The 23,889-nt window shown below is 40.2% G+C and overlaps 1 protein-coding gene and 1 long non-coding RNA gene across 2 annotated transcripts in view; one reads left to right on the forward strand and one right to left on the reverse strand.

Annotated features, from left to right (window-relative positions):
* Nucleotides 1–19,905, reverse strand: part of LOC115186368 (aryl hydrocarbon receptor) — a 35,519-nt gene extending 15,614 nt beyond the window's left edge. Inside the window, exons 1-5 of the mRNA XM_029746031.1 lie at nt 19,189–19,905; nt 18,590–18,774; nt 13,285–13,376; nt 11,171–11,260; nt 229–352 (exon numbers count right to left, since the gene is read on the reverse strand). Coding sequence (XP_029601891.1) covers nt 229–352; nt 11,171–11,260; nt 13,285–13,376; nt 18,590–18,774; nt 19,189–19,226 — 529 coding nt within the window. The 5' untranslated portion in view covers nt 19,227–19,905. The remainder of the gene's footprint in view (nt 1–228; nt 353–11,170; nt 11,261–13,284; nt 13,377–18,589; nt 18,775–19,188) is intronic.
* Nucleotides 2,271–6,909, forward strand: LOC115186415 (uncharacterized). The gene is made up of 5 exons (XR_003875752.1): nt 2,271–2,551; nt 3,153–3,213; nt 5,412–5,484; nt 5,753–5,806; nt 5,938–6,909. It is a non-coding gene; the product is annotated as an uncharacterized LOC115186415 (long non-coding RNA).
* Nucleotides 19,906–23,889: the final 3,984 nt, after the last annotated feature.

Raw genomic sequence — 23,889 nt, forward strand, 5'->3', positions numbered from 1 at the left:
GTGTCAGGGGTGAGGGTGGGGTTGGAGGTTACCTGAGTCCAGCTGTCCAGTGTGAGGGGTGAGGGTGGGGTTGGAGGTTACCTGAGACCAGCTGTCCAGTGTGAGGGGTGAGGGTGGGGTTGGAGGTTACCTGAGACCAGCTGTCCAGTGTGAGGGGTGAGGGTGGGGTTGGAGGTTACCTGAGACCAGCTGTCCAGTGTGAGGGGTGAGGGTGGGGTTGGAGGTTACCTGAGGCCAGCTGTCCAGTGTGAGGGGTGAGGGTGGGGTTGAGGGCCCAGTGGAGCTGTCTCTGTAACTCTGCTCGGTCCTCCATATGAATGATGTCATAAACACTCTGATGGACGACATCTGACTGAGGAGCAAAAACATCCACCATCATCAAAATACATGTCTATTAAACTACAAGAAAACAATGCAAACATGGACATTATTGTTGCTAGACAATACCTTCTTCCTCTTCCCATCACTTATCTCATGGATCTTAGTCCTGACTTGTACTCTGCAAACATGCTCTGTACTGGGCCTTAGATTCAACCTGGGTTTAGTTCCGATACCCAAACGGACTTAGACTTGGTATCTGTTTAGGTCCTGGCTTTCGTTCATGTTGAGGAAATACCAGAGCAATCAACTTTGTCCGGTGTGACCGGAGAAATTCGCACGCAAACCGTTAGGTAACACAAATAATGATATTGACACTAGTAAATAAGCAGTGCTTACGCATTAGTCAGATGTTTTAACCCTATAAACTAATGACTAATGTTTCAAGTTTTAAAGTCACATGCACAAGTACAGTGAAATGCCTTTCGTGCAAGCCCTAACCCCAACAATGCAGTATTCAATATCAATGTAATACTAAAAATAAAAAAATGGAGGAGGGTACCACTAGTTAATAACACGAAGTGAATGTGGATGTGAGTTGAGTGATTATAGTGAATGTGGATGTGAAAGTTGTGAGTGTGGATAGTATTAAGCTAATTGAAATGTGGATAATATGTACTGAGTGAATGTGTGGAAGTGTGTGTTATTCTATATGTATGCAGAAAGAGAGTCTATAGAGACCATAGCATTTATGACTATATAAACTATTGATAGTATGGATGCTGAGGGTCTACAGATACTATGGATGCTATAGGGACTGTGATGCTCAGGGACTATAGATGCTGTAGAGACTATGGGGACTGTAGAGGAACCGTGGCAGTGATACATATGACTGAAGAAAGATGGAGCTAGTCTTAGAGATTACCGAGTGTGTTTGGGAATAGTATTAAGTGAATGTGGATGTGAGAGTTGTGTAAGTGTGGAAAGGTTGTGTTGAGCTGATTGAAATTTGGATAAGAGTTTGAAATTGAGAATAATAAGAGATATTATTACTATTAAGTGCTGAGTGAATGAGAGCTGTCAGGGGACTGGCTCCAGTGTGAAAGTGGTAATATGGGAGATTGCCGAGTACGTGTTTGAATGGATACCCCAACTTGTTCTGTGAGCAGAGTTTTTCGATCCATAACGTTATCTACGGTTATTATATATGTATAAGAAGTAGCGGCAAGCTAGTCTTAGGAGAAGGCTAGAGTGAGGCCAGAGAGGCCTCACTGACAATTGTCTGTAGGCATTTATAAGGAGGTGTCTACATGGTCAGAGATCCACTGAAACCGTTGAAGTTACATATGGTTAATAACTATGAAGTGTCTACATGTGTCTGCAGCCACTACTCATGTGTGTAACGATAGTCTACATGGTCTGAGAACCACTGATAATAGCACAAGGTGTTATTGTAGGCATTTAGAGTCGTTGATGCACATGAGTGGTATGGATGTATGTAGGTATTTATGATCTGTAACGTTACATAGGGAATCTGTGTATGTGAGAGATATGAAAGGGGAAAGTACTATTCCCGAATATTCTGTTAAATAGAACTAGTGTAAATATCTAAACCCATGTATGAATAGAACACTAGTCCAAAGGAGAAATTGGCAAAGAAAAGTATACTGGGCTAGTAGAGATTTGATAGTAACAATGGAGAAAAATAATAAGAATTATATACAACTTGCACACCCAAACGTAGATGTACGTAAGTGGTGTACAAAATAGAGAAATTAATAGTATAATGGGTTACTAGATTTGATAAAGTAACAAATGTATGAAAGTATAATTGGTTACTTGAGTTTAACTTGCTAGGTAGAGACGTATTATGGATAGAGCACGCCATCTACAGCGCATTACATGTTCATCTTAAAATAAACATTTAATAAAGTGTGAAGTCCTAGTTGAGGGAAACAGATATGGAGGTTAGTGAAAGTAAGAAAGTGAATGGTAATATGTGGCTTTCAGATAGCACTCTAATAATGCAATATCGTAGTAATTTGAAGAGTAAATGTTTCAAGATAAGGTCACATGACGAGCAGATGGATTGTGCATTGGGACTGATATTAAATTAGAGGCCACCATCTGGTGTTTGGGTTAGAGATAAGTTTCCTGTGGAACAAGATAGCAGCCAGTACTAAATGAACTCAAACAGGCTGTAAGGGACACAGTGGGGAAATTTGGACCAGAGGTATGAATAAAACACATTTTTGACAAGTTCAATTATTATTACTCAATTGTATAGTTTGGGTAGCACAAATGATTTAGTTAAGGTAATGTCATCTAAAACAATAATATGTTTCCATTGCGTGGAACTGTGACCAGAATTGAAGAAGATTCAAGTAAAATGTTTTTAGTAACAAATATTCAGCTGCTAAACCAGCACCAACTCTTTGAAGGTCCTAGCAGATTTGTTAAACAACAGGTTTCATATTTTGACTAGTTTATGTCCCAGGGACAGTTAGGACAGAATTGTATGTCAATGCAACAGGTCAAAAAGACTAAGATTACAAGAGATGGGATGGGCTCTAGGATTGTTTACTTTAGGTGCCTATTCAGCTTTACGGGACACTTTATCATCTGATGTGTCCGAAGAATAATTCTGTAAACACATGCTTTTATCAAGACTTCCTGCCTAAGATGCAGTAAACACGATTAACGATTAAGAATTTTTAGGACTGATTAAAATCTAACAGTGAAAACTAAGTACGTTTATTTTCTTTGTTCCAGGACATTTTTACATGTTTACCAATGATTCTGTATCTCTCCCTTTGAAATGCTTTCTGAGGCAGGTGCCTTGGGAGTTAGTATAAAAGGTACCTGAATCCGGCTGTTAAAGCAGCCCCAAATGAAGTAAGACCTGGCCATTGTTTGTTTTTACCTGTTTTTGAATATTTGTTAGTGGTGTTATTCTCTTGATAAAGAAATGTAAAACCCAATGTAAACCTGATACACAAAATGTTTTAAATAATTGAAATATCTTGAAGTAATGTCTGAGGTACAGGGAAAGAAACACTCACTTCAACTCTATTGGGTATGTGGGACGTGACTGTCCCACCTGCGGGACACTATTCAACAGCCAGTGAAATAGCAGGGCGCCAAATTCAAAACAACCAAAATCTCATAATTCAAATTTCTCACACATACAAGTATTATACACCATTTTATAGATAAGACTCTCGTTAATCCAACCACATTGTCCGATTTCAAAAAGGCTATACGGCGAAAGCAAAACAGATTATGTTAGAACACCACCTAAACAAGAAAAGCCACACAGCCATTTTCCAAGTAAGAAGAGGCGTCACAAAAACCAGAAATACAGCTAAAATTAAGCACTAACCTTTGATGATTTTCATCAGATGGCACTCATAGGACTTCATGTTACACAATACATGTATGTTTTGCTCGATAAAGTTCATATTTATATCCAAAAACCCTATTTTACATTGGCCCGTAATGTTCAGAAATGTTTTTCCTTCAAAAACTTCCGGTGAATGAGCACATCAATTTATAGAAATACTCATCATAAAATGTTGATAAAATATTAAAACTGTTATTCAACAAATTATAGATAAATGCAACCGCTGTGACAGATTTCAAAAAAGCTTCACGGGGAAAGCACACTTTGCAATAATCTGAGTACGGCGCTCAGAAAACAACAGCAGGCAATACAGATACCCGCCATTTTGGAGTCATCTAAAATCATAAATAGCATTATAAATATTCACTGACCTTTGATGATCTTCATCAGAATGCATTCCCAGGAATCTTAGGTCCACAATAAATGTTGTTTTGTTCGATAAAGTCCAAAATGTATGTCCAAATACCTCGTTGTTTGCGCGTTCAGTAAGCTACTCCAAATGTAGGAAGCGCGCAGAAAATTTCACGACGAAAAGTAAAAAAAGGTTCTATTTACGTTCGTAGAAACATGTCAAACGATGTACAGCATCAATCTTTAGGGCCTTTTTAACATAACACTTCGATAATATTCCAACTGGACGATTCCAATGTCTTGAAAAACGAATGTAATGGAACACAGCTACCTCTCACGTGAACACGCGCCAATGAACTTATGTCCTTTCTTGAGTCAACAACTTACAACTTCCTTTGTTCGCTCTCTGTTCACCATAGAAGCCTCAAACAACTTTCTAAAGACTGTTGACATCTAGTGGAAGCCTTAGGAAGTGCAAAATGAACCCTAAGTCACTGCGTGTTAGATAGGCAATCACTTGAAAAAAACTACAGCCTCAGATTTCCCACTTCCTGGTTGGATTTTTCTCAGGTTTTTGCCTGCCATATGAGTTCTGTTATACTCACAGACATTATTCAAACAGTTTTAGAAACTTCAGAGTGTTTTCTATCCAAATCTAATAATATGCATATCCTACATTCTGGGTCTGGGTAGCAGGCAGTTTACTACGGGCACACTTTTCATCCGGACGTCAAAATACTGCCCCCTACACTAGAGAAGTTAATGGGGTTGAATGACCTCTGTTCTGACTTTCTGGTGAGGCCTGATCACCCTCATTAGAAAGACTAGAGACATTGGTTGAGATTTAAATGGGCTACGTAAACACTAGAGAATTAGGAAGAGGTTTATAATTTATCAACATTCCTGTGTGTGATTCAGAACACAAGAAGGAGAGAGAGAGAGAGAGAGCTGCCCCTGAATGAGGGACACCTTTCTCTAGTCTATTTGACCATTAACTTATGGGATACAATTATTTCCTTGTGGAGTTATCAAGAGTGTTAAATATAAATAAAATTATAATTACAAGACAGTGTTGTCATTTTTTTTGGGATGCATGAATCATGATGTGAGTCATGTGTCCAAAGGGGAATTACCAGTCCCCTGGGGACCTTTGGTAAATGTGAATAAAATCAATTTGCACATGACTGCCTGTAAAATGAAAAAAAGAAAATAATATGTTGGTAATGGTTGACAGTTACTCCAAATGAATTGAACTTTTCCCCGCCTCTAGTTTTATACGAAGAAGTGCATTTCTGTTGTTGTGTTTGTTTTTGTCTTGCTTCAATACAAATCTCACCAGATTGGGCCTGCTAGATGGTCGGGATTTCTCTCTAAGGATTAGCACTCAGATCGCTTGACCCTGTAACTCTGTGGTGAGATCGCCAAGATGATAGGGGAGTATAAGCAAATTTGGGGGGGGAAATAGAATAAGAATTTGCACATCCTCATCTGCACATATATCACTCCAGTATAAATTGCTAAATTGTAATTACTTTGCCACTATTGGCCTATTTAATGCCTTACCTCCTTACTTCATCTGCACACATTGTATACACATTTTCTATTGTGTTATTGACTGTACATTTGTCCCATGTGTAACTCTGTTGTTTTTGTCGCACTGCTTTGCTTTATCTTGGCCAGGTCGCAGTTGTAAATGAGAACTTGTTCTCAACTGGCCTACCTGGTTAAATAAAGGTGAAATAAAAATAGAAAAAAAAGAATATTGGTAGTAGTAATAATTTGTCATACAGTGAATAATTTGCCAGGATTTCCGGAATCAGATATGCCCTAAACTAAACGATTGTTCTGGCCTGTCCTCTCTCAAGGTTATGGTGAAGGGGACCACAGATGGTATCTAGATGCATAGAAGGTATACTTCGGCCGAGAACAGAGTGAATATCACCCCCACTAACCGGCTGAAGTAATGGCGACAATGGCGTTTACTATGGTCCTTCACCATCTGAGTCCGAGCCAGCAACCTGTACACAGCATCCAGTCGAAACTATCAACTGCCTTTTCTCTCATGCCTTTTCTCAGGAGTGCAACATGTGTCCATGTGGAGTGAGCATGGAGAGATCCCGTCCAAACTTCTCTCATGCTGCTGGAGTACTGGTAGGAAAATGGACAAGACATAATGGACTGGAAAGAACAGTGGCGGCTCAGGTCAGAGAAATCGGGACATGATCATGGGCCATCCATTTTGAACATGTGCCATTGGGAGGACAAACTGAAACGCCAGAAGAATGAGTGCCAAGAGGGGGTAGTCAACCGTGCCCGTAATTAATTGAGGGTTATCCTAAATTGTTTATTTGGGGTATCAGGTTGATTGTGGAGGTCTGCACACAGCAAATGTATAGTACTTTAGACTAGAAATGCATTGAGATAATCTGTCATTACCACAAATGAAGGCAGTGATGAAAAAAGTTAATGCTAGAAATATAAGATGAATATACTGTGTCAATGTAAATTCTGCCTGTATAGGTGTGTGCTAAATTGAGGGTCTTCAAATGTGAGTGAGAGAACCAACGTGAAGCATAATTTTAAATTTGTGCTGGATAATTTATCAATAATTCTAATTATGATTTGGAAAGGCTTCTAGAGATGCCCAGAAAATGTGATGAGAGCCACTAGATTGTAGCTTGGGCTAATCTCATTCGTATCAAGGTTGGTGTGAATCTGTTATTTTTTTTAACCTTTATTTAACTAGGCAAGTCAGTTAAGAACAAATTCTTATTTTCAATGACGGCCTAGGAACAGTGGGTTAACTGCCTTGTTCAGGGGCACAACAACAGATTTGTACCCTGTCAGCTCGGGGATTCGAACTTGCAACCTTTCGGTTACTAGCCCAACACTCTAACCACTAGGCTACCTTGCCGCCCCTAACCACTAGGCTACCCTGCCGTTATAACACGTGTGCTCTCTCGTCCCTGTGAAATTCAATATGCCTGTGCCCTAGACCAAATTCTGGAGATCTCTAGAAACGTAGATGCTAAAATAATTGTGTAAATTGGCCCTGCAAAACAGAGGCTATGTAAAGGGGGCACTTGGTATGTAAAGGGGGCACTTGTGCAATCATTGGCAATGAATGTTGTACTTTTGTCCCAGATCACTCTTCTAATATGACTGATCTCTCCGAATACATTGCCACTGTTGCTAAGAATAATTCCCCACAGAGTGGACACCTGCAACTTGGTTGGAATCCCTGTTTGGAAGTTGGGGATCCCAAATTACCAAATGGGCTGCAGCTTACATTTTTTTTCTTAGTTTGCCTAATTGTGTTATTTAACATGCTGTGCATGTGTGTGTGTATTTTATACAAATTCACTCCCGTTAATAGAAGTATAACCTTTATTATGATGATAATATTACCATACTAATTAGATTGTATAACCCAGAATGAAGGGTTTTAAATGAAGTGTCTGGTTTTGTGTGTGGATTTCCCTTACTTTAACAGAAGTATAGTACCTTTTGATAAAAGCTATAATCTAATGCTTACCTTAAAATATAATGATAATCATCTGGTAAGAGAGAATGTGATGGAACATTTTATGTTTATGCTTTTCTAATAACCAATTTCTGTGTTCATGCTAGTGACTGATTGAACGAATCCTCAACATCAGTATCTACAAATCAACAATTTGGCAGTTCTCCCCGAGAACTGCCAAATTTCACATTTCAAATTTCACATTTCAAAGTCTCAGCCTAGAGAGAAGAGAGAAGAAGCCTCATGAGGTATTGTTCGGTCACATGAATGAAGCAAACAATGATTAATTAATTATGAATGATGAATAAGCTAAATCATGCAAATATAACTTGTCTGCAGTATATAAGAGAACTAACAGGACTGTCCCGGAAGAGCTCCTGATCAACATGTGTACTTGATGCATTGAGTTGGTTGGAACCTCTCCAGCGCTGATAATAAACAATGATTCATTTAAGATTGACTTTGGGTGACCCTGTGTAGAATTTCCACAACAGAGGCATTACAGAAAGTACTTTTACTGGATTAAACTATGGAAACTCCATACATAACATTGTTTTATGCAAGAACTACTAGCATATTAATCAAATGTGCTTCAATAACAGTATTTATTTTGAATGAGGATGGGAATTAAGAATATATAGCCTACTTTTTAATCACAGTCAGAACTAACACTGACATATGAGGTTTGCCACAAATGCACTGGCTGGCTAGGCTACCTAAACCTTTTCATTCCAAATTATTGACTGAAATTAACCTATCAACATTGTGATGACATATAAGGTGTGAATAACTTTTTAATTACAGGTGCATACTAGATGATGCACCCTGCATAAAGCAAGCTGAGCCCTATTTGTTCTATGGTCCAATTGCAGTTGGTCTCTGTGTGTGTGTGTGTGTGTGTGTGTGTCCCAGAATCAGCCTGAACAAGAATTTTTCACTGCACCAGAGTACAGAGAGGAATGAAATACACCTTCACTCTACATTTTCAGAGTTTACACCTTCACATTTCAAATTAATTCCATGTTTGCTTCATGCATTATATCATCCTGTCAAATAAAGTGAATGTTGTATATGCACTCTGTTTTGTTTTTACAGTAGTAAATGTTGTACATGCACTCGCTTTTACAGTAGTAAATGTTGTACATGCTCTGTTTTATCTTTACAGTAGTAATTGTTACATTAGACATTCTAGGCTGACTTGATGAAAGAGGAATAATCTCTCTTTTGGTTTTGTTGGTCATACTTGCTGTAGTCTGATTTTTGTAATCTATTAATGTTAGGGTAGTTCATGTTCCTGCAAAATTAGGAGGCAGGGAGGAAACTTGCCACAACTGAACATGGGTAGTACAGTAGTAGTTAGCTAGATAGTAGGGCAATGATGTGAATCTTACATGCATTCTATGTAAACCGAGGACATCCAAAAAGGAAAATGAAAAACTTTAGTGGGGTAAGGAAATGTTCAGCCTATAATTAGTTAAATTTGAAATAAAACATACATTTGATTAGCTGGCCGATTTCGAGTTGATAGCCAGCAAACTAAAGTTATTAGCTGTCTGGGTTTCTATAGGCTGAACAATGCTAGCTAACGTTAGTTGCTGCTTGCTAGCCACAAGATCGTAACGTTTAACCTGTTGGGGTGTAGGGGGCAGTATTTTCACGGCCGGATGAAAAACGTACCCAATTTAAACAGGTTACTACTCTGGCCCAGAAACTAGAATATGCATATCATTAGTAGATTTGGATAGAAAACACTCTGAAGTTTCTAAAACTGTTTGAATGGTGTCTGAGTATAACAGAACTCATAAGGCAGGCAAAAACCTGAGAAAAATTCAACCAGGAAGTGGAGGATCTGAGAATTGTAGTTCTTTCTTTTCCCTTTCGAAACTACAGTATCTGTGGGGTTACGTTGCATTTCCTAAGGCTTCCTATTGGCTGTCAAAAGCCTTCATGAAGTTGTTTCAGCATTCTCCTGTCACTGGGCAGAGTATAGGAGCTCAGTTACTGAGTGGACTGCCTGGCAACAAAGGGGTTGGATATGCAGGGTCCCGCGAGCGCGCTGTTCCTTCTTTTTCTCCTTGAATGAATACGCTATTGTCCGGCTGGAATATTATCGCAATTTTAAGTTAAAACTACCATAAAGATTGATTTTAAACAGCGTTTGACATGCTTCTAAGTACGGTAATGGAACATTTTGACTTTCTCTGGTACCGTGCTCACGCATTATGCCTTTGGATAGTGCTCTGAACGCACAAAGAAAATGGAGGTATTTGGACATAAATATGGATGATTTCGAACAAAAACAACATTTCTTGTGGAAGTAGCAGTCCTGGGAGTGCATTCTGACAAAGATCAGCAAAGGTAAGAGAATATTTCTAATACTAGTTCTGAGTTTAGGTTGCCCCGAACTTGGCGGGTGTCTGTATAGCTCGCCGTGATGGCTGAGCTATGTACTCAGAATATTGAAAAATGTGCTTTCTCCAAAAAGCTATTTTAAAATCTGACACAGCGGTTGCATCCAGGAGTAGTCCATCTATAATTCTTTAAATAATTGTTATATATTTTGTCAACGTTTATGATGACTATTTTTGTAAATTGATGTGCACATTCACCGAAGGTTTTGGTGGGAATACATTTTCTGAACATGACGTGCCAATGTAAAATGCTGTTTTTGGATATAAATATGAACTTTATCGAACAAAACATACATGTATTGTGTAACAATGTCCTAGGAGTGTCATCTGATGAAGATCGTCAAAAGGTTAGTCCTTCATTTAGCTGTGTTTTGGGTTTTATTGACATGTCCTTGCTTGGAAAATGACTGTGATTATTTTTGTCTATGTACTCTCCTAACATAATCTAATGTTTTGCTTTCGCTGTAAAGCCTTTTTGAAATCGGACAATGTGGTTACATAAAGGAGAAGTGTATTTTTAAAATGGTGTAAAATAGTTGTATGTTTGAGAAAGTTGAATTATGACATTTTGTTGTTTTTGAATTTGCCACCCTGATATTTCACTGGCTGTGTCCCGTAGCGTCCCACGTAGCCCATAGAAGTTAACAAGTTGTAGTTCTCTAATATGTCACTTGTTTTAGTATAGAAGGGTTTTTATAACGTTTGGAAAATGTGTGTGATGATTTATGCACCCTATTCATCATGTTAGCGGCAAACGATATCCAAACTCCGAAGGTTTGCGCTAGCTACAGAACCTTTCCCGGAAAGGTTGGCTGAAAGCTGAAGGGCGGTCCAATGTAAAACAACGATCATGATTCATTCAATTTGAAATGTGGATATTCAACCAGCGTATGGTGCCGCCTTGAAGTCTGAGGGCACAACCCTTTCATTATTGATGCTTCATGCCTACACATCAAAGCAGCCATTCCAGACTCTGGAAGACACAGAGCTGATGTCAGCCAGACTACGTTTATAGAAAGCTAAAGAGAGACCATTTACTTGGTGAAAGCCCAGTTGTAGAGAGATTAAACGAGCCTTTATCAGGTGAAAGCCCAGGTAAAGAGAAGTAAAAAGAGCCTTTATCAGGTGAAAGCCCAGGTAAAGAGAAGTAAAAAGAGCCTTTACCTGGTGAAAGCCCAGGTAGTCCTGGATGGTGGAGGATGCATAAAAGATTGTGCCACCAGCCGTGACAACCAGAACAAAGCCATTCAACACCTGAGAGGAGAGTGGAATAGAACTGAATTAGTATATCTTTATACACTGAACAAAAATATAAACGCAACATGTAAAGTGATGATCCTATGTTTCATGAGCTGAAATAAAATCATCCGTGTTAGTGAGCATTTCTCCTGTACCAAGATAATCCGTCCACCTGACAAGTGTGGCATATCAAGAAGCCGATTAAACAGCATGATCATTACCCAGGTGCACCTTCTGCTGGGGACAATAAAAGTCCACTTTAAAAAGGTGCAGTTTTGTCACACAACACAATGCCACAGATGTCTCAAGTTGAGGGAGCGTTGTAATTGGCATGCTGACTGCAGGAATGTCCACTTGAGCTGTTGCCAGATAAATTAATGTTAATTTCATTACCATAAACTGCCTCCGTCATTTTAGAGAATTTGGCAGTATGTTCAAGTGGGTGGGACTATGCCCTCCCAGGCCTACACCCCTGTCCAGTCATGTGAAATCCATAGATTAGGGCCTAATTTATTTATTTCAATTTACTGATTTCCTTATATGAACTGTAATGCAGTAAAATCTTTGAAATTGCTGCATTTATATTTTTGTTTAGTATAAATGTTTCCACACATCTAGACTACATGTGGTCATATGAAGTAGGCCTACAACTGTAAAGAGCAAACTTAAAACCAAAGAGCAAAATGTCAAAGGAACTGAAAGGCCTATAGAGTTTTGTCTGTGTCCCAAATGGCACCCTATTCCCTATGTAGTGCAATACTTTTGGTCAAAAAGTATGACTCAATAATCCATGCTTTCTGGGAATGTTCTAAAGTTATGGGCAGAGTTAGAATGTTGGCTGTCAGAAGAATTACAATGTAAATGTACTTTTAATCCATCTGTCTGCATATTTCAAACATGGCATATGAGGGTGGGTTCTCTCACTGCACCCTCGTCATTCATCTTGAAAAAAACATGCTTAAAAGCTGGAAATCAACCAATCCTCTGTTGTTACCACAATGGAAAAGTAAAATTCTTTATTATCTAAAATGTTGAAAGTGTGTGGGCGACTCAGAAACAAAATGGTGCAGTTTGAGGCCATGTGGCGGAGAGTGATGCGGGCGCTGGAGATGGGGGTGTGTGGGTCTGTCTCGGCCAGTGTGATATAGTCGATGTTTGTGTGATGTTGTCGTTTGTATGTGTATGTTTTGTATTGTTTGAAAAAATAAAATCAACATTTAAAAAAAAATGTTTTAAGGAATAGGGTGCTTTTGGTCAAAAGGAGTGCACTATACAGGGAATAGCGTTCCATTTGGGAAGCAGATATTGTGTTTTTATCAACCCTATTTCATGTAGAGTCAGTTCAAGGATCAGACACGCAACAGTATATGATTAACTCTGTCATTATTTGGACAGGAAAAGCTAACATGCCACATGGCCATGCATGGTGTGGTTCAACTGCAGTTCATCTCAACTTAAACCAATAACTTTCCAACGTAAAAATAAAACATTTAAAAAGGGGCTAGTGGATGTCCCTATTCACAAACCGTCTCACAGTCGGCGTGCTGATCTAGAATCAGGTCCGTCCTGTTAATGTAATCTTATTCATTAAGATCTAAAAAAGGACAAACTGATCCTAGATCAGCACTCCTACTCTGAGACGACAAAAATATGTGCTGCTTTTAATATCGGTTTGTCCTTTGTTGTGTTTTATTGGGGTATGTACTGGCTGGTGCAATCAAATGTACCCTGTGTGGGATTAATAAAGTATTTACCTTATCACGAATACAGGCCCTGGAGTGCAATGGTAACAGACAGGGTGGCTACTGAACGGACCCCACTAACCTGTAGTAACAGACAGGGTGGCTACTGAACAGACCCCACTAACCTGTAGTAACAGACAGGGTGGCTACTGAACAGACCCCACTAACCTGTAGTAACAGACAGGGTGGCTACTGAACAGACCCCACTAACCTGTAGTAACAGACAGGGTGGCTACTGAACAGACCCCACTAACCTGTAGTAACAGACAGGGTGGCTACTGAACAGACCCCACTAACCTGTAGTAAGATCTCTCCCTCTGGAACGTGAAGTTCTTGCTTCTTCAGAACATTACTCTCTGGGCGCTGGGAGGCTGTGGATTGTAGGGTCACTGCAACACAATACAATAAGATCAAGATCAAGATTGCTGTACCATAGAGGATTTCCACCACACACTGAAGGACTGCAGAGGAACCAGTTACAGTGCATCACTACAGACAGAGACCCATTCACAATAATGTGAGATAGCACCATTAGCGGTGTACACATTAGTCCTATTTTATTCCTGTGGAAGAGAATTTGATGGGCATTTTAAATCAACCAAAAACAATGTCATTCTATTTGTGTGTACTGTGGTAGCCATATAGGCTAGTCAATGGCAAATCATCATCAGATAGATTGTGCAGTGTGATGCCTTATGATTCAGTGTGATTAAGAGAACAGACCCTAACAGTGCTGGTCAGGCCCTATAGCCTAGCTACAGTAGGAGAGTTGTGTCAGTAGAACGTGGATAGGGAACTCAAAGTCCTCAGGGGCCAGAGTGGTGTCACACTTTCTCCCCGTCCATAGTAAACACAGCTGATTAAACTCATTACATTTTAAACTTATGATCGTGATTAGCTGATTATTGGAGTCAGGTGTGTTAGCTGAGGCTGGAGTAAACGTGTGACACCAATCAGGCCCCCGAGGACTGGAGTTGCCCATTCCTCTCTCAGGTAGTCCCATCACCGCAGTAGGATAACTCAGGAAGTCTGCAACCACAATTATTTTCCCCCCTTTATTCATACAGGTAAGTCATTTAAGAATGTATTCTTATTTACAATGACGACCTGTCCACAATCTTGATTGTATTCTCATACGATGGCCAAAATAATCCCTCTCCACCTCTGGTTCAAATCAACCTACTCCCATCCCCTTATCTGAGCCCAGTCAATGCTTCTCACTCATCTAAACAAGTCAAAGTTTAGTTGTTGGCTCATACTACAGACTATCAAACACTCAGCACCCCAAATGGCATCCTATTCCCTATATAGTGAACTACTTTTGACCAGAGCCCATGCCCTTGGCAAACGTAGTGCACTAAACAGGGAATAGAGGGTCATTTGGGATGCAGAAGACCACTGTTTTATAACCCTCCTCAGGAGTCTGTGGAGTCAAGAGTTCAACAAGTCTGTGCTAATATAGATTACTCAAGCAAACACCCCCCCTCTTCCCTCCCATTGGGAGTCTAGGAACTCTGCCGATGACACAAAGCACCGCAGCAGCACCGCAGCAGCACCACAACATAAAGGCCAGAAATCCTGGCTGCTAGCAGATCTCAGAGGAAACTAAAATAAGAGTAGAACATTTTATTCTGCTGGCCTTTTCCTCATGCAGGTCGAGCTAATTTAATTGTTGAGTCACTCAAAATATAAAGGGCTCCCCAAGGGAAGATCTTGCAAAAATTAAGGCTAAATGTTTATGTCTCAGACAGCTAGCCTACAAGTTCTAAGCAATACAATAAAATCAGTCTAAATTTTTCAGCTTCCTTGCTTTATTTTGTCGTTGTGCAAATGTTGGATTGAATGCACAATTTAAAACACTTGCCCCCCCCCATCCCTGATACCTGTCTAAATATTGGACTATAAATTGTACTTTCCTGTATTATACTTATAAAAAAATGTATTCTATTCTACTGAGCCATTTACTTTGTTCGTATTCTTACCCTTGATTATGTCTTCTTGTCAAGAAGGACCATTTTAGGGTTGGGCAGTATCGAGATATTCATATGGTCATACAGTCCTTCTCGCATACAGGGATACAGTGAGGGAAAAAAGTATTTGATCCCCTGCTGATTTTGTACGTTTGCCCACTGACAAAGAAATGATCAGTCTATCATTTTAATGGTAAGTTAATTTAAACAGTGAGAGACAGAATAACAAAAAAATCCAGAAAAACGCATGTCAAAAATGTTATAAAATGATTAGCATTTTAATGAGGGAAATAAGTATTTGACCCCTCTGCAAAATATGACTTAATACTTGGTGGCAAAACCCTTGTTGGCAATCACAGAGGTCAGACGTTTCTTGTAGTTGGCCACCAGGTTTGCACACATCTCAGGAGGGATCTTCTCCAAGTCATTAAGGTTTCGAGGCTGACGTTTGGCAACTCGAACATTCAGCTCCCTCCACAGATTTTCTATGGGATTAAGGTCTGGAGACTGGCTAGGCCACTCCAGGACCTTAATGTGCTTCTTCTTGAGCCACTCCTTTGTTGCCTTGGCTGTGTGTTTTGGGTCATTGTCATGCTGGAATACCCATCCATGACCCATTTTCAATGCCCTGGCTGAGGGAAGGAGGTTCTCACCCAAGATTTGACGGTACATTGCCCCGTCCATCGTCCCTTTGATGCGGTGAAGTTGTCCTGTCCCCTTAGCAGAAAAACAGCAGACAGCACTCTGACTGATGTGTAGCTACTGTTCTCCATCATTCTATCAGCAGACAGCACTCTGACTGATGTGGAGCTACTGTTCTCCATCATTCTACCAGCAGACAGCGCTCTGACTGATGTGGAGCTACTGTTCTCCATCATTCTATCAGCAGACAGCGCTCTGATGTGGAGCTACTGTTCTCCATCATTCTATCAGCAGACAGCACTCTGACTGATGTGTAGCTACTGTTCTCCATCATTCTGACTGATGTGTAGCTACTGTTCTCCATCATTCTACCAGCAGACAGCGCTCTGACTGATGTGGAGCTACTGTTCTCCATCATTCTATCAGCAGACAGAGCTCTGACTGATGTGGAGCTACTGTTCTCCATCATTCTATCAGCAGACAGCGCTCTGACTGATGTGGAGCTACTGTTCATCATTCTATCAGCAGACAGCGCTCTGACTGATGTGGAGCTACTGTTCTCCATCATTCTATCAGCAGACAGCGCTCTGACTGATGTGGAGCTACTGTTCTCCATCATTCTATCAGCAGACAGCTCTCTGACTGATGTGGAGCTACTGCTCTCCATCATTCTATCAGCAGACAGCACTCTGACTGATGTGGAGCTACTTTTCACCAGTACTTTTCTCAGTGTAGCCAGCCATTTTTCACCATTAAAATGCAAGATTAACTTTAAACAAAACATTAGGAAATTTAGCTGATAAACATTAGAAATATGAATGCTATGCATAGTTTTCACCAAAAATACCTTGCTTTTTCATTGTAAGCTCATGTACTTGGTTGCACTTCTGCTGCCATCAGATGAAAATTAATCTATTTTCTGCCAAATGTGTTGCACTAATGTATTTCCTATGAAGGAAAGCTATAGTTGCACATCCCTGATCACTCTATTGAAGCAAAAAAACACTTGACTTTCAATATAAAACGCAACCTCTGTCAATACACAGCTGGACTCGTGTTCTCCCGTTGTGCTATTTCCAAACAAACACGTGACTGGCTCAACTGTTCTGGGGAACTACGGTAAGCTTCATAATGTACAATAATGTGACAGGTAAAATGAAGAACGGAATCTGCTTCATCTCCTAAGGTATTGCACAAGTTGACTGCAGGTATTTAATAAAAAACAGTTGCTACAAATATTAAAATGTATTGAAACACTTCAAAATAAATAGTTGAAGCTGTATTGGCGGTATTGAAAAACCATCCCGTGGCTATTTCCAAAAACCCCGTATACCGCACCTAAAGACTCTCAGACCATGGGAAACAAGATTCTCTGGTCTGATGAAACCAAGATCTCTGGCCTGAATGCCAAGCGTCACGTCTGGAGGAAACCTGGCACCATCCCTACGGTGAAGCATGGTGGCAGCATCATGCTGTGGGGATGTTTTTTAGTGGCAGGGACTGGGAGACTAGTCAGAATTGAGGTAAAGATGAATGGAGCAAAGTATAGAGAGAGCCTTGATGAAAACCTGCTCCAAAGCGCTCAGGACCTCAGACTAGGGCGAAGCTTCACCTTCAACAGGACATCGACCCTAAGCACACAGCCAAGACAACGCAGGAGTGGCTTCGGGACAAGTCTCTGAATGTCCTTGAGTGGCACAGCCAGAGTCCGGACTTGAACACGATCAAACATCTCTGGAAAGACTTGAAAATAGCTGTGCAGCGACGCTACCCATCCAACCTGACAGAGCTTGAGAGAATCTACAGAGAAGAATGGGTGAAACTCCCCAAATATCGGTGTGCCAATCTTGTAGTGTCATACCCAAGAAGACTAGAGGCTATAATGGATGCCGAAGTTTCTTCAACAAAGTACAAAGTAAAAGGTCTGAATAATTATGTAAATGTGATATTTCAGTTTGTTTTTAACAGCCTAATGCGGGTCCAAACAGCCGAGTGCGGGTCCAAACAGCCGAGTGCGGGTCCCGAGGATGTATACTAGGACCGGGACGATACCAGTATCGCAATACTCGTTAGTATCGTGGCAAGGAAACAAAACATAAAGCAGATTTAACTTTTAGGAAAACAGCCTTAATGTTGGAAACAAACATCATCATGTTGTCATCCAGAGTCACATGTATTTATTTTCCAAGCTATAGCCACAATACTTTACATACAGCTGGTTTTAAAAGGACCAATTTTTTTGCCATGGAAAAAATATTGCAATACTGGTATCGTCACAGCCCTACTTTCTTAAGAGTCCAAACAGCCTAGTCTGCATCCCAAACAGCACCTTTTACCCTATATAGTTCACAACTTTTGACCCGAATAGGGTGCCATTTGAGATGCAAACATAATTGCAAGGGGGAGGATGTGGTCACAGGTTTCCCTTGGCAGATCCCTCAAAACCCTTTTCAATAACAGATGTGGTTAATGCTAGAAAACGATCTATTGTTGCAGCACTGCTAAGGCTTCCGCTAAGACAGATCACAAGATTACACATTTATATGTTACTTTCCACAGGATTTCACACACCCTGATGGCATCCTGTTATTTCCGAGAGAGTCCTCCCTTTCTTGAGAGAGAGAGCGACGAGCGAGAGAGAGCGAGAGATCTAGCCACTGCCTCCCAGACACCTCAGTAGTTGATAGTGACTGATATAGTTGATCAGGGGGGCGGCAGGTAGCCTAGTGGTTAGAGCGTTGGGCCAGTTGCTAGATCGAATCCCTGAGCTGACAAGTTAAAAATATGTCGTTCTGCCCCTGAAAAAGGAAGTTAACTCACTGTTCCTAGGCCGTCATTGTAAATAAGAATTTGTTCTTAACTGACTTGCCAAGTTAAATAAAGGTTAAAAAATAATAATAATCAGACAGTAGTCAGATCCATAGCGATAATATCTTAACATCACCCAACCCTAAATATGGACAATAGGGTGTGTTATGATCATGCCTTACCATTGAAAAAGCTCTTGGCACGCAGGTAGCTGACACAAAGTCTGAGGATGGTCAGTTTGTCCAGCTTGGAGATGACATCCTGGGGGTAAGGAAGCAGACTGGCCAGCCTGTCCAACTCCCCATTCAGGCGTTCCCGGTGCCTCTTCGAAGGGTTTGATTTGGCTCCTTCTGGAGGTGGCTTCACACTACGAGGAAGAGAATGTCTGCCATCAATGTCTCATATGATGATATTCCTCAGTCTTGTTATGTAGCCTAAATGGTAGATACTGTATGTTTACGAAAGTGTGAATGAATGCAACTCATGGAGTCCACAGAAAGAAATATCATAAAGTATCATTGTCCAAGGTTGAAACATGCTTCTTTCTGTACCTCATTTAGACCTCATACAAATCAGACTAGGGAGTCTGTCAGTCGACCCTATTCCATGAATATAATAACAGTACTACAATTGAACTGTCACTCACAAGGCATCCTAATTCTGTACACCGATGTGGCATACTAAACATGCACTAGACTAGTAGTGACATAACTTTGTCTTCAACCCCTAACTAGCTGGCTATGCTGTTGTAGCGGCGATCAGTTATCCAACGTGACTGTACCTTCTCTGGGGCTTTTTCCTCTTGCGACCTGCATACATGTTGGTGCTATTTATTCCCAATGTGTACTATGGAATGCCAAGCGCACTAGAAAGACAGCTAGCTAGCTGACGGGACAGGGTACGTAGTCAGAACCCTGCTTCTGCTAGGCTAGCTAAATAACACTTATCATGTTAGCTAGCTGACAATCAAACCAAAACATGGTCCATTACTCAGTAAGATGCATTTTAAAGCATGCTACAAAACGATGTAGCCTGTTAAATGCACACCTGCATTATTAAGCGAAAAGCAAGAAATGTTTGCTACATATATTAACAACCTAATTTAGCTAGAGAAAGTGGACAAGTTCGAAGAAGAGAAAGATTATCAATTGCCAACACTGAGCCGTCAATGGATCGTGCCGTGCGAGCTTCCTTGCCAAACGCGGATGGACCATAAATCAAATCGGAATATATTCGCCGAACATTAGCCACGCGAGCATTTCATGGCTACAACAAACGTCATGCAAACTGCAGAAATGGGATATTTGTGGTCATTTCTTTCACACCCCCTTCAGCTCCGCCCACCGGGTACGCACACGCTTATCCCAGCCAATCGCAAAGTGACTACCATTGCGTTGTTTACACCCTTCAAAGGTCTGGGTCTAGACGAGATGGATGGGACGCTATAAAAACCAGTTGAAAGTTCATTACTGTAGTTACTGCAATTGTAGAACACATGAATAATTCAAGTTCATTTAATATAATGTATTATATGAGGTCCCGTGTGGGTCAATTGGTAGAGCATGGCGTTTGCAACGCCAGGGTTGTGGGTTCGAGTCACACTACTGTAAATGTATTTACATAAGAGCGTCTGCTAAATTATGTAAATGTATTTATCCTTATATCAACTCTTAGATTTTTAAAACAGCCTTCTGTATTTTTGGGTCAGCAAAGCAAAATAGGTCATAGTTTGTGGACATACTGCAGACTGACACCTCAGCAGTTAAATGAAGAGCTTTATCAGGAAGAATACAGAAGCAGTCTTGGTGGAGGGTGGTGATCTCTAATTCAGGGTAAATGACTTGGGAATTACTGTATTCAAGTTACTTGTTATTTCAGGCTCTGATTGCAAAGCTCTTTATCTCCTAATCTGCCACATTACTTGGAATGCCATTTACATTTTACATTTGCTTTGAATAAAAGGAATTGGGGATTTTTCCATCTCATCAAAAAGTGATGCGTGCCTCCCAAAATGTCAACATCTGGAATGTAAACGGCATTCCAAGCCTGACAGGATGGACAGCCATGAACACTTTTTCTGACACGGAGAAATCTACGTTGGACTCCACAATGCGCTGAAATGTCATATTTGACAGGATAAGATCAGACTACAGATTTGAGATTCGACAGAATATTGTATGTGTGCACCAAGATCCCATGACTTTGACCCAACTACATTATACCTTTACCCAACTACCTAACACAATTGTGAAGTCATTTTTGGAGGAATTGACCCAACCCCCAAGTCAATTTGTATTCAGTATTCCACGTCAATGTACAGTATTTGGACACCCCATTCCATATAGGGAAAGCATGGTAAATACAGTACACCACATTCAGATCCCATGAATATCCCAGTCAAAGCTTGGGAGGATATTCCGTAAAACACTGTTTATTTCAGGCTTTTAGACTGCTTTGGGAGAATTTGATAATCTGACAGTTGACATACTGAATGTGTTTGTCAGAGCGAATAAACATCAAAACATTTAGATATGTAATAGGTTTACTACTAGGCAAATCTCCATTTGTTTGCAAACATAGGGTTTCATGGTATCTGCAATGCATTCATTATATGATCTACTCCTGTGGCAAAGACACTGTACTGTACCTATCCTTGGCTTGTCTGTCACTATAGTCATGTTTTGAATTGGCTATTCTTTTGGCCTTTGAAAATAACTAATGTTTTTGAATGCACAAATTTACAAACCAAAAATATTCTGCTTGTCTATTACATTGATCAACATGCAAAACATATTTCATCAAGTGACATTCATTTCAAGTGGAGAAATGTAATTAATCAAGACTATACAGCAGATCATTCAGTGAATGTATTTGTATTCATTGAGTGACGGGGTTTTATGGGGATTTTGAGGGGATTTTAGGGGGCTACACTCACTATCACTAAAACCTAAATCCCTTATGTTTACAATAGGATTTGGGAGGCTAAAAGCAAGTGGGTCAAGCCACATTAAAAAGAAACACATGTGGGCAATATCCTTGAATATACAAATAGCTGTGGACATGCTTTAAATTGACAGAGTAAATGAGACATTGACATCAGTTTTGATGTCATGACCTGTCTCTGAAGTAAGTCAACTTCCTTCTTGACCTCGAGCTAAGCATTATAGTACTACTATATGTTTACGGTTGTGTATGTTGGACCGTTGTTGGGTATGGCACTTACATACCAAACAATATTGTCTTTGAGATGGAGCTTAATAAAAGTGGATATTTCATCTAGAACAGAGCTTATTATGTTAGATGGTAGACGGTTGATGGTATTTATTTCAACGTATTGTAGGTCTACACTTGCTATGTTATCAGTGAGAAGGGAACTTGTCTATAAGCTTGTTATGCAGCCCTGCTGTGCAGCATGGTGTTTTCCTCTGGGATCAGTCTCAGGGTTGGACGGGACAGCCAATTGTTCACTTAGATGTGACAGTGAGCAAGCGAGCGGTTGTATTACTGATGGGTGATGGGGGCGTGTTTAAACAGATCTATTGTTTCCCCCTGAGTCTAGCGTGGGAAATGAACAAGAAATTACAGAAAATGTACTATTGATAAAAACAAGGAAATATAGCACCATGTATGAAAGAAAGCTCTCTTTCTTTCTTTCTTTCTTTCTTTCTTTATCTCTCTTTCTCACTCTGTGTGTGTGAGTGTATGTGTGAGATTCTATGGTGTGTTAGTGTCTCTTTCTCTCTCTCTGTCTCTCTCCCTCTCTCTTCTCTCTCCCTCTCTCTTCTCTGAATGAAAATGTAATTCAATGTCTTGAAGCCAGAGGTGCATGATGACTGATGGGATGTGTGCTCTCAGAGTAAACATTATTAAACAACATCACCGAGGACACTCTCAGAGCAAACATTAACAAACACCACCACTGAGGACACTCTCAGAGCAACCATTAACAAACACCATCACTGAGGACACTCTCAGAGCAAACATTAACAAACACCACCACTGAGGACACTCTCTGAGCAAATGTTAACAAACACCACCACTGAGGACACTCTCAGAGCAAACGTTAACAAACACCACCACTGAGGACACTCTCAGAGAAAACATTAACAAACACCATCACTGAGGACACTCAGTGATGGTCACTTTTGACTTCCTATGAAATCATATTGCAAATGGACAAAACATATGCCTTATGTACAAGCAACAAAAAAAATATGTCAATAAAATATGTCAAAAGTATGTTCATACAGTTCTTATACATGTGTAATTGACAAAAAATAATGAAATAATTTCAAAAAATGGTCTAGAAAGCACTTTTTTAACCTCTTATGGCTAGGGGGCAGTATTTTCACGGCTGGATAAAAAACGTACCCGATTTAATCTGATTATTAGTCCTTCCCAGAAACTAGAATATGCATATAATTATTAGCTTTGGATAGAAAACACTCCAAAGTTTCTAAAACTGTTTGAATGGTGTCTGTGAGTATAACAGAAATCCTATGGCAGGCCAAAACCTGAGAAGGTTCTGTTCAGGAAGTACCCTGTCTGAACATTTCTTGCCCTTGTTGATTCTCTCTATCTATTACAAGGGATCTCTGCTGTTACGTGACACTTCCCACGTCTCCAATGGGCTCTCAGAGCCCGGGAAAAACAGGAATGACGTAATTCAAAGCCCTGGCTGAAACACACGAGCGCTTTTGCTGAGTGGTCTATCAGAGGAGAAAGGCTTAGGCGCGTGACCTGCCCCGCCCCCGTCTTTCGGTTTTTCCCTCAGTTTACAGACATGCAGATTCCCGGTCGGAATATTATCGCTTTTCTACGAGATAAATTGCATAAAAATTGATTTTAAACAGCGGTTGACATGCTTCGAAGTACGGTAATGGAATATTTAGAATTTTTTTGTCACATCCTGCGCCATGCGCGCGACCGTGATTTACCATTCTGATAGTGTCTAGAACGCACAAACAAAACGTAGTTGATGGAACATAACGATGGATTATTTGGGACCAAACCAACATTTGTTATTGAAGTAGAAGTCCTGGGAGTGCATTCTGACGAAGAACAGGAAAGGTAAGACCATTTTTCTTATAGGAAATGTGATTTTGGTGAAGGCTAAACTGGGTGGGTGTCTAAATAGCTAGCCCGTGATGGCTGGGCTATGTACTTAGAATATTGCAAAATGTGCTTCATCCGAAAAGCTATTTTAAAATCGGACATATCGAGTGCATAGAGGAGTTCTGTATCTATAATTCTTAAAATAATTGTTATGCTTTTTGTGAACGTTTATCGTGAGTAATTTAGTAAATTGTTAGTAAATTCCCCGGAAGTTTGCGGGGGTATGCTAGTTCTGAACGTCACATGCTAATGTAAAAAGCTGGTTTTTGATAGAAATATGAACTTGATTGAACAGACATGCATGTATTGTATAACATAATGTCCTAGGTGTGTCATCTGATGAAGATAATCAAAGGTTAGTGCTGCA

This window comes from Salmo trutta, chromosome 3 (genome assembly GCF_901001165.1).
Source record: "Salmo trutta chromosome 3, fSalTru1.1, whole genome shotgun sequence".
Classification (NCBI taxonomy): domain Eukaryota; kingdom Metazoa; phylum Chordata; class Actinopteri; order Salmoniformes; family Salmonidae; genus Salmo; species Salmo trutta.